The sequence below is a fragment of the Cherax quadricarinatus genome, chromosome 1 (genome assembly GCF_038502225.1).
Source record: "Cherax quadricarinatus isolate ZL_2023a chromosome 1, ASM3850222v1, whole genome shotgun sequence".
NCBI classification, from domain to species: Eukaryota; Metazoa; Arthropoda; class Malacostraca; order Decapoda; family Parastacidae; genus Cherax; species Cherax quadricarinatus.
The window spans coordinates 10944500-10956506 of NC_091292.1; the positions used below are offsets into that span (position 1 = coordinate 10944500).

The following is a 12007-nucleotide window of genomic DNA, read 5'->3' on the forward strand; positions in this document are numbered from 1 at the left end:
CGCTCCCAGTAATTGAGGTGTTTTATCTCCGTTATGCGCGCCGTGAAAGTTCTCTGTACATTTTCTAGGTCGGCAATTTCACCTGCCTTGAAAGGTGCTGTTAGAGTGCAGCAATATTCCAGCCTAGATAGAACAAGTGACCTGAAGAGTGTCATCATGGGCTTGGCCTCCCTAGTTTTGAAGGTTCTCATTATCCATCCTGTCATTTTTCTAGCAGATGCGATTGATACAATGTTATGGTCCTTGAAGGTGAGATCCTCCGACATAATCACTCCCAGGTCTTTGACGTTGGTGTTTCGCTCTATTTTGTCGCCAGAATTTGTTTTGTACTCTGATGAAGATTTAATTTCCTCATGTTTACCATATCTGAGTAATTGAAATTTCTCATCGTTGAACTTCATATTGTTTTCCCGCATCCCACTGAAAGATTTGGTTGATGTCCGCCTGGAGCCTTGCAGTGTCTGCAATGGAAGACACTGTCATGCAGATTCGGGTGTCATCTGCAAAGGAAGACACGGTGCTGTGGCTGACATCCTTGTCTATGTCGGATATGAGGATGAGGAACAAGATGGGAGCTAGTACTGTGCCTTGTAGAACAGAGCTTTTCACCGTAGCTGCCTCGGACTTTACTCTGTTGACGACTACTCTCTGTGTTCTGTTAGTGAGGAAATTATAGATCCATCGACCGACTTTTCCTGTTATTCCTTTAGCACGCATTTTGTGCGCTATTACGCCATGGTCACACTTGTCGAAGGCTTTTGCAAAGTCTGTATATATTACATCTGCATTCTTTTTGTCTTCTAGTGCATTTAGGACCTTGTCGTAGTGATCCAATAGTTGAGACAGACAGGAGCGACCTGTTCTAAACCCATGTTGCCCTGGGTTGTGTAACTGATGGGTTTCTAGATGGGTGGTGATCTTGCTTCTTAGGACCCTTTCAAAGATTTTTATGATATGGGATGTTAGTGCTATTGGTCTGTAGTTCTTTGCTATTGCTTTACTGCCCCCTTTGTGGAGTGGGGCTATGTCTGTTGTTTTTAGTAACTGAGGGACGACCCCCGTGTCCATGCTCCCTCTCCATAGGATGGAAAAGGCTCGTGATAGGGGCTTCTTGCAGTTCTTGATGAACACAGAGTTCCATGCGTCTGGCCCTGGGGCAGAGTGCATGGGCATGTCATTTATCGCCTGTTCGAAGTCATTTGGCGTCAGGATAACATCGGATAGGCTTGTGTTAATCAAATTTTGTGGCTCTCTCATAAAAAATTCATTTTGATCTTCGACTCTCAGTCTGGTTAGCGGCTTGCTAAAAACTGAGTCATATTGGGACTTGAGTAGCTCACTCATTTCCTTGCTGTCATCTGTGTAGGACCCATCTTGTTTAAGTAGGGGCCCAATACTGGACGTTGTTCTCGATTTTGATTTGGCATAGGAGAAGAAATACTTTGGGTTTCTTTCGATTTCATTTATGGCTTTTAGTTCTTCCCGCGATTCCTGACTCCTAAAGGATTCTTTTAGCTTAAGTTCGATGCTTGCTATTTCTCTGACCAGTGTCTCCCTACGCATTTCAGATATATTGACCTCTTTTAGCCGCTCTGTTATTCTTTTCCGTCGCCTGTAAAGGGAGCGCCTGTCTCTTTCTATTTTACATCTACTCCTCCTTTTTCTTAGAGGAATAAGCCTTGTGCATACATCGAGTGCCACCGAGTTAATCTGTTCTAGGCATAAGTTGGGGTCTGTGTTGCTTAGTGTATCTTCCCAGCTTATATCGGTTAGGACTATGCACTTAGCAATATGAAAATATCTACTTTTAGGATGCTGTATGTGTTTAGTCGCCATGATATATTAGTCACAGCTTAAGGTTAATTAAAATGCAAATTGTTTTATGTCAAGTTTTTTCTTACAGGCTGCGGAAACTACTCGACCACCAATTATAATGTATCAGGTAAGTTTGTCAGCAATCATTCGCGTGTGTACATGCATGTTTTCACACACACACACATAATCTCACACACACACACAATTATATATATATATATATATATATATATATATATATATATATATATATATATATATATATATATATATATATATTAAAATATATGATGGGGTCCACCTCTGGTGTAAATTGTGGGACCCATAGCCTCGGAGAAGTGGATAAAAAGGCTTCAAGGAAGAATATTTGGATTTCTTCCTGAAGCCGTTTGAATATTCCACTTCCCCTACCACCCCATCTTTTAATATATATTTTTTTTCCAATAGGAATATTTTATTACATAATATGGTACAGAAGATTTAAGAGATACATTGTTGATATAAAGGTGGCATATACGGTACATGTTGTTACGTGTGTATCACCGATTATAAGGCGAAAATCTCATCCAGCTCCTCAGAGCTGGGGCGTGTGCCCAAAATACAGCAGGCATTACCCCTTTGAACAGCCGCACTGAGCCGCTGGAACAGAAAACTAGCTGCCCTGGGATCCCTAGTTACCCTGATGAGTCTTTTTCCCAGCTCCTTAAGGAATTTAGATGCACTCTTTCCCCATGAGCCAAGGGTCTCTGAGCCTATGGGAACAAACATATAGTGATCGGAAAGTTCTCCATATTTTCTAGACTTTTGGGACTCCCTGAAGCTGGCAGCTGCCCCTCCTTCCTCCCTGGTGTATTGGAGATAGGTATCAGCCAAGGTAGATGCACATGTATAGTCCCACACCACCTGCTTCCCATCTGTCCAGGCTTGAAGGGTGATACCATCTGGACGCTTCTGGCTGCCATCAGATCTGCATAGTTGGGGTGGCTCCCTTACTGCTGGGCATCCGGCTGTTGTGAGGCTCCTCTTGATAATGTTATTAACCTCCTCATGTCTTGCAATCTTTTCCTCGGATTTACGGCACACAAGACCATGGTACCCGAATCGGTCTGCTGCTTCACTGCCACAAATACACCTGTGTTCGGCGAGAATAGGGGCGGCAAGTCGAAGGGCAACACCGATGTGGATGGTCTGTGGGTCGAGGCGTGTGCCAAGGCTGGAGTTGGGAACAGCCAACAGAAAGTCCCCAGCATGAGGGGCTCTCACTGCCAGGAGGCGGACTCTATCCTTCCCTGACACACTCTGAAGCATTGTTAAGGCTATATTTTCTACTATTGGACCATCCCAGTGCGATTGTTTGTAGTTGTTGGGGGGAGCAGGTCTGGTTTCAGAGCCCGTTAGATTATCCCAGATCATTGCTCCGTCAATGAATTTTTGGTCCTGGACTCCAATCTTGTCCCTAAGATGTTCAGGGAGAATCGCTGCTACAAGGTCTCTGGGTGCAATACACGAGGACAGAAAAGCAGGTAGCTCAATCTGTGATGACTTGCGGACACCAATGCCTCCTAGTCTGACTGGAAGCGTAGCTTGGTTCCACTGCCCGTCTTCTAGAGTAAGGTTAAGTACTTTCGTAAAAATCTGCCTCAGAATACTGTCATATTCGTGCAGTATAGGGTTATCATATGAAGTTGCACATCTTAGGAAATATGTCAACCTGGGCAGACTCAAGCACTTTGTGAGAAGGTACAAGGCATCGTGGGTGTCCAGATTGCCTATTCGTTGTTCCATTCTCCTTAACTCTTCCAATTTCTTCCTGAGAATTGTGTCAATGGCATCACTTCCCAGAGGTGCTCCTAGCAAGACACTATTTGTGGGGGCAATGACTGCTGCTCCTGGTAGTTTTGATCTCACTGCATTTATCACTTGTTGACTGACTGAGATGATTTCACATTTGGATGGATTCAGGGCGAGACCCATTTCCTGTCCCCGTGTCATTACCTGTGTAAGGTCATGTAGGAGGGACTCCTTTGTACCTGCTAGTGTGCCATCATCTAGGAACCAGATGTTTAGCTCGCTGGTCAGTCTGACTGTGATTTCCCTAACTGCAATACAGAAGAGAAATGGTGCAAGAGGATCTCCTTGTTGGACACCCTCCGATGATGTGATTTCATGCTCTCCAAAGAGAAGCATTGATTCCTTGTTATACCCGGCTGAAACAAAAGGGAAGAGACCAGGGAAATGTTCTTGTACTGCTGCTAATACCACGTCTCTTTTCAGGAGATTGAACGCATTCTTGAAATCTAATTTTACCACTGCATTGTCCTCAGGCAGGTTGTTGATATACGCCCTTGTTGCATGAACCGCTGCTTCACTTCCTTGAGAGACCCCAAAGCCAAGCTGGTTTGGTTGAAGCATCATGGCTGCCTGTGCACGAATACTTCGGACAGCAGCTTTGGATAAGAGGCGGCGTAACGTGTTGCCTACTGCAATTGGCCGAATTCCTCCATCCTTCTTTTAAAGTGCACAAAGTGTTGCACCAAAAAAGAAAGGTCTAATTTCATCAGGAATCAGACCAGCCAAGGAATTGTTGACGAACCTTGTGATCTCTGAAAGCAGTGTCTCTGCAATTTTCCCAATTACTGGATTAACCATTTCCTTTAAATGCTGTGGCCTTATTCCAGTGTAACCCCCAGGAGAGCCAGATGGGAACGACATTCTTGCTTTGTAAATGTCTGAGTCTTCCACAATCAATGGTTCCATAGTGGGGACAGAGGTGTTGGAACTGTTGGTGCCACTGGTTTCCCTGGCAGGGTGCTTTCCTCTAAGTGCTTCAGCCGTGTCAGCATCCCTGGGAGCAACTGTATCATCACTGGTAACAATTCTGATTGCCTCCACTATCTTGCCCTCTTCAATTTTCTTGCTCACCTGGACTCTGACTTTTTCACTGTCAGTAGAGTGAGTGGGGGTTCTGCCTCTCCCTTTTTTGTGTTGACGGGGAAGGCGAATGAGGTTATCAACTCTAGGAAAATCTCTTAAGGATTTAATTATCATTGAGGCTAGCCTCTTTCCCCTTCTTTCCGGCACAGCTAAGCAGACATTGCCAAAAAGTAGCAAGTTGTGCCATGCCTTGATGGTTGGTGGAGCATTTAAGATAGTGGAGCCATAGTTTACTTTTTTCAGGAGGTCTGTAAGTTTCCCAGCTGCGTGTGGACGGGCTGCTTTGGGAATATGTGTGAGTGTTCTGGTACCTGTTGCTTTAATTGCTTCCAAGAGATTGTCTGACGAGATGAAATCTGTTGGAGTGGGTTCAGGTGCCTGAGCTGGCTCTGGATCATCACTTTCCACAGGAGGACATCCTAAACCAGGGCAACTACCGTGTTTGCGGAGGAAACCATTAGAGTTGAGACAACGAAGCTGTAAGCATGACCGACACTTGCCTCTCCTAGTATTGCCAGCCGTGCCATTTCCCTGGCTGCTTGCTTCCTCCTGGTTGGCATCCATCTGCTAGACTAGACATTAGGAGTGGAATATGACATGCTGGGTGGGTATGGTGCGTGGAAGGTAGTGAACTTGACCATGGTGGCCTGGTGGAGTTTGAGGGGCTGGGAGGGGAAGGGAAAAACTTCCCCTGGGAATTAGGTGGGGGAGGCGCAGGTTGTTGAGTGGGGTTATCCCGGGGAGTACAGTACACATGGACTTGCACACTATATATTGTTCATACTGTCTTACAATACACATAACTTTATTTGTTTCCCATGTACACTATGAACAATGTGGGTATGGGCACTGCTGAACCAATGTGCTCACTCACCATCTAGTTATACATCCCACCTCTTCCACCCACCCCCGTGACGTGGGGGTGGATGCACTGACTGGTCACTCCCTCGTTAACATTAATTTCACATTGTTTTTCCATAACATATGCCTCTAAATAGTCCATGCATCGACACAATCATTTCCAAGTTAACTGGAAGCATTGTGCATGGTGCTGTATATATATATATATATATATATATATATATATATATATATATATATATATATATATGTATATATATATAAAATATATATATATATATATATATATATATATATATATATATATATATATATATAAGAACATAAGAACATAAGAAAGGAGGAACACTGCAGGAGGCCTGTTGGCCCATACTAGGCAGGTCCTTTACAATTCATCCCACTAACAAAACATTTGCCCAACCCAATTTTCAATGCCACCCAAGAAATAAGCTCTGATGTGAAAGTCCCACTCAAATCCAACCCCTCCAAATCATGTACTTATCCAACCTAAATTTGAAACTACCCAAAGTCCCAGCCTCAATAACCCAACTAGGTAGACTGTTCCACTCATCAACTACCCTATTTCCAAACCAATACTTTCCTATGTCCTTTCTAAATCTAAACTTATCTAATTTAAATCCATTACTGCGGGTTCTCTCTTGGAGAGACATCCTCAAGACCTTATTAATATCCCCTTTATTAATACCTATCTTCCACTTATACACTTCGATCAGGTCTCCCCTCATTCTTCGTCTAACAAGTGAATGTAACTTAAGAGTCTTCAATCTTTCTTCATAAGGAAGATTTCTAATGCTATGTATTATTTTAGTCATCCTACGCTGAATGTTTTCTAACGAATTTATGTCCATTCTGTAATATGGAGACCAGAACTGAGCTGCATAATCTAGGTGAGGCCTTACTAATGATGTATAAAGCTGCAGTATGACCTCTGGACTTCTGTTGCTTACACTTCTTGATATAAATCCCAGTAATCTATTTGCCTTATTACATACGCTTAGGCATTGCTGTCTTGGTTTAAGGTTGCTGCTCACCATAACCCCAAAGTCCTTTTCGCAATCTGTGTGGCTAAGTTCTACATCACTTAACTTATAAGTACTAGGGTTATGGGCACTCCCAAGCTTCAGAACCTTGCATTTATCTACATTGAACTGCATCTGCCACTTTTCTGACCAAGAATAGAGCTTGTGTAAATCCTCCTGAAGTTCCATAACATCTACGTTTGAATCAATTATCCTACCTATCTTTGTGTCATCGGCGAATTTGCTCATATCACTAGTAATTCCCTCATCAAGATCATTGATATATATTATAAACAACAACGGGCCCAAGACTGATCCCTGTGGAACGCCACTTGTTACAGATCCCCACTCGGATTTAACCCCATTTATGGACACTCTCTGCTTCCTGTCAGTGAGCCATGACTCGATCCACGAGAGCACTTTTCCCCCAATGCCATGAGCTGCCACTTTCTTTAACAGTCTATGGTGTGGAACTCTATCAAAAGCCTTACTAAAATCTAAGTAAATAATATCAAATTCTTTATCGTGGTCAACAGCCTCAAAAGCTTTACTGAAGAAAGTTAATAAATTAGTTAGACAAGACCGGCCTCTTGTGAATCCATGCTGAGTATCATTAATCAAGCTATGCTTATCGAGATGGCTTCTTATAATCTCAGCTATAATTGACTCTAGTAATTTGCCTACAATTGAGGTCAGGCTTATTGGGCGGTAATTTGACGGTTACGACTTGTCCCCTGTTTTAAAAATAGGAATTACATTAGCCATCTTCCACATATCAGACACTACACCTGTTTGAAGAGATAAATTAAAAATATTAGTTAATGGTTCACAGAGTTCCATTTTGCATTCCTTAAGAACCCTTGAAAAAACCTCATCAGGACCCGGTGACTTATTTTGCTTTAGTCTGTCTATCTGCTTCACAACCATTTCACTAGTGACTGTGATGTTACATAATTTATCTTCTTATAGCCCACTATAAAAATTAATTACTGGAATATTGTTAGTGTCTTCCTGTGTAAAAACTGAGAGAAAATAATTATTTAAAATCGAGCACATTTCATTCTCTTTGTCAGTAAGGTGCCCAAAGTTATTTTTAAGGGGACCTATCTTATCTCTAACTTTTGTTCTATAGACCTGGAAAAAACTTTTTGGGTTAGTTTTAGAATCCCTAGCAACTTTAATTTCATAGTCCCTTTTAGCTTTTCTTATCCCCTTTTTAATGTCCCTCTTAATGTCAATATACTGATTCATAAGATGACCCTCACCTCTTTTGATACGCCTATAAATTCCTTTCTTATGCCCTAGTAGATATTTGAGCCTATTATTCATCCATTTTGGGTCATTTCTATTTGATCTAATTTCTTTATATGGGATAAACGTTCTTTGACCAGCATGTATAGTGTTCAGAAAACTGTCATATTGATAGCTCTCTTCATTGCCCCAGTCAACAAATAAGTGTTCTCTAAGCCCATCGTAATCTGCTAAGCGAAAATCTGGGACTGTTACTGAGTTATCGCTACTATCGTACTTCCATTCAATGCTAAATGTAATTGATTTGTGGTTGCTAGCACCCAGTTCCTCTGAAATTTCTAAATTATTTACAAGAGATTCATTGTTTGCCATAACTAAGTCAAGCAGGTTATTTCCCCTTGTAGGTTCTGTCACAAACTGCTTCAAAAAACAATCCTGAACTACTTCTAAGAAGTTGTATGATTCTAAATTCCCAGTCAAGAAATTCCAATAAATATGACTAAAGTTAAAGTCTCCTAGAATTACTACATTATCGTGCCTTGTGGCCTTAACAATTTCCTCCCATAGTAGTCTCCCTTGGTCCCTATCTAAGTTTGGGGGACGGTATATCACTCCTAAAATCAGTTTTTCATGCCCCTCTGAAAATTCTATCCAAACAGACTCTGTATGTGTTACTTCAGACTTAATACCCATTTTTATGCAACAGTTCAAGCGATCTCGGACATACAATGCCACCCCACCCCCCTTCCCGATACTTCTATCTACTTGGAACAATTTAAAACCCTGAATATGACATTCCGCAGGCATGTCCCGACTTTTTGAATTAAACCACGTCTCAGTTAAGGCAAATACATCAATGTTACCTGCACTAGCAACTAATCTCAACTCGTCCATCTTATTCCTAGCACTACGGCAATTAGCATAATAAACATTGAAAGACTCTCCTTTCTCTTTACCCTTCCTGCTCATTTCTGTTTTTCTACTAAACCTATTACTGTCCTTATCACCCAAAGTCCCTGGCTTTTCAATATCTACCTCGTTCTGCTTATTACTAGTTCCCCTAGAACTCGTAATATTACTACACTGGGACTTCACTGTTTTCCTGCCAAAACCCATACCACTAACTATTCCTAGTTTGAAGTCCTAACTGCTCCCTCCACTGCAGTTGCCAGTGCTACCACCCCAGACCTAGATGAGTGAACCCCATCCCTGGCATACATGTCTTTTCTGCCATAGAAGAGGTCCCAGTTGTCAATGAATGTTACCGCATTTTCCTTACAGTATTTGTCCAGCCAGCAATTGACACCAATTGCCCTGGACAACCATTCATTTCCAACTCCTCTCCTTGGCAAAATACCACATATGACAGGGTTCCCACCCTTACTCCTAATTATTTCTGTTGCTGACCTATACCTGCTAATCAGGTCTTCACTCCTACGTCTGCCAACATCGTTGCCTCCAGCACTGAGACAGATAATAGGATTGCTCCCATTACCTCTCATGATGTCATCCAGACGGCTAACAATATCCTCCATCCCAGCCCCAGGAAAGCAAACTCTCTGTCTCCTACTCCTGTCCTTCAAGCAGAACGCCCTATCCATATACCTAACTTGGCTATCCAAAACAACAACAATATTCTTACCTTCCTTGGTGTCATTCGTCGTGACATTCCCAGTAGTCGACTCACATTCGTCGGGTAGCACTGAGAATGTGATTAGATGTTTCCACAACAGTTTCCATGGCAGTCTCTTTCTTCATCGTTTCTACCTTTCCATTCGTCTTCTTGATCGTCAACTTCGTTCCCTGCTGTCCAGCCAGTGACCAGTTTCCCTTCTTGACCTGAGGACTCAAAACAGGAGGACTACTACGAATCTTCTTGTTTTCCTCGGTCAGTCGCCGAATCTCCATCTTCGCCATCCTCAATTCTTCCCTAAGCTGTTGGTAAAGTTGCTCGATGGAGGGCAACAATTCGTAGAGAGCGCACAAACAGGTCTTCACAGAGCTAAGTACCTAAGTCCCTGGACCCATTATGTACCTCAGTAATCTTTTGACTACCACTCGAAGGATGGGTATGGGGTGCATAATAAAGAGATTAAACTAAAAAAGAACTGACCACCAGTTTATACTGTTGGAGTCCTTGTCACTCCCAGATCCTACCTGCTCCCAGGATGGAGTTGCGTGTTGTGGTGAAAGCAATAAAACGTAGATTCGCTTATTATTGGGCTGGGGTTCCTGGTGAAGTTTTCCTAGAGTTATTGTATGAACACCGGTGCGCCACACGGACGCTGGTGCACCACACGGACGCTGGTGCACCACAGGGACACTGGTGCACCACACGGATGCTGGTGCACCACAGGGACACTGGTGCACCACACGGACGCTGGTGCACCACAGGGACGCTGGTGTACCACAGTAAATTATTATGAGTCAAAGTGTATTATTATGAGACAGTAGATTATTATGAGATGGTAGATTATTATGCAGTGTAACATTCTGAAAGATTCCTCCGGTAAAGCGCTCAACATATCTAGGTTTTACAACGTTAATTGGCTTACGTGGTTTTCAACGTCTTCTTGTCAACTCTTCCTGTAACTTCACAAATGCTACAGGATCAGTGTTATCCTGAGTCACTGTTACCCTGGGTCAGTGTTACCCTAGGTCAGGGTCACTAGTGAGGTGCCATAAGAATCCTGGCTCACATAGCCAGGAGAAACTAATAGCGGCCATCAGAGTAGGAACCAGGAGTTGAGACTCGACCCTTGCAATCACAAATATGTAAGAACACACACACGCAATCAATCACATGCATACACAATCACACACACACACGCACAATCATACACGCAGTCTTGCCATGACAACAAAAACAGAAGCATTTTCAAGGCCAGTGTGTATGTGAGCGTGACAACACATTCTCATCTTTCTTGTTCTCTCCTCTAACCTCTTGCAACTACGTCTGAGACCCCCCCCTTGCCATCCACCACTCCACACCACCACTCCTAAAAATTTGGGGGTCTTCAGGAATGATCGAATAAGTCATGGAGATTTACCCATGGTTAAGTATTTTCGAGACGGAAAAGAAAGCCAAAAGCAGTATGGTCGAGAGACTGGAGATGACAGAAAGAAAAGATAAATCAGACAATACAAACAAATTTTATTTCTTTTTGTAGTATAAAAATGTACTCCAAACCTTTCTCCCGAGGTATATGTAAACAGAACAACATTAGTGCAATAAGGTAAGCTTGCAAATATGAATGGCTTCAAGAAATTCCAAAGAGTCCTAAGGGAAGCATTCAGACTGATGCCTGAACTGAGGAGAATGTTCTATTTGGAAAGAACGAAAGAATAAACCCAGTAAAGAGTAGAAGGACCATGGGTGCAATTAGAGAACACTACGTCAACATCAGTGGCTCAAAACTCTTCAGCATACTACCAGCAGATATCAGAAATATTGCCGGAACGAAGATGGAAGTTTTCAAGGAAAAGCTGGACAGTCACCCTCTGCAGATGCTGGAACAGCCAGGTTGCAATGGCTATGTGGGCCTACGTGCTGCTATCACAAACAGCCTGGTTGACCAGGTCAACAGAGAAGCCTAGCCTCAGGCCGGGCGGTGAGGGGTAAAAGAGCTCTTAAAACCGGTCACAGATAAAGCAGAATAGCAATTTCAATTACTGGAAGAATGATGACCATGAGGGGATGTCGCAACATACAAAATTCTGAGGAGCATAAATAGGAAAGATAAAAAGCTCTTAATAAAAGTAAAATGAACAAGAAGACATGATTGGAAATCACACGCCAAAATGAGTTACGTGGATATCAGAAAACATAAGAGTGATTAATAAGTGCAATGAACAAAACAGTGGAAACTGGCGCCATACATACGTACACATCTTCAAATATAGTTTTAATTGTAGCATCGTCAATTCTTCCTTAAGCTGTTGGTAAAGTTGCTCGATGGAGGGCATCTTGCTTCAATTCGTAGAGAGCGCGCAAACAGGTCTTCACAGAGCTAAGTACACGTCACCACTGCGCAAAAGCCAACTCAATCATGAAAAGCCAACTCAGTCAAAATTTTGTCCCAATTTTCGTGCATCACCTCAGTTTT

General features: G+C 42.6%; 1 protein-coding gene across 1 annotated transcript in view; it reads left to right on the forward strand.

The window, feature by feature from the left end:
- LOC128685019 (zinc metalloproteinase nas-34-like) overlaps window positions 1–12007 on the forward strand; it is a 45174-nt gene that overhangs the window by 1854 nt on the left and 31313 nt on the right. The window contains exon 2 of the mRNA XM_070083748.1: window positions 1904–1942. Within this exon, the coding sequence (XP_069939849.1) occupies window positions 1904–1942 (39 nt within the window). The remainder of the gene's footprint in view (window positions 1–1903; window positions 1943–12007) is intronic.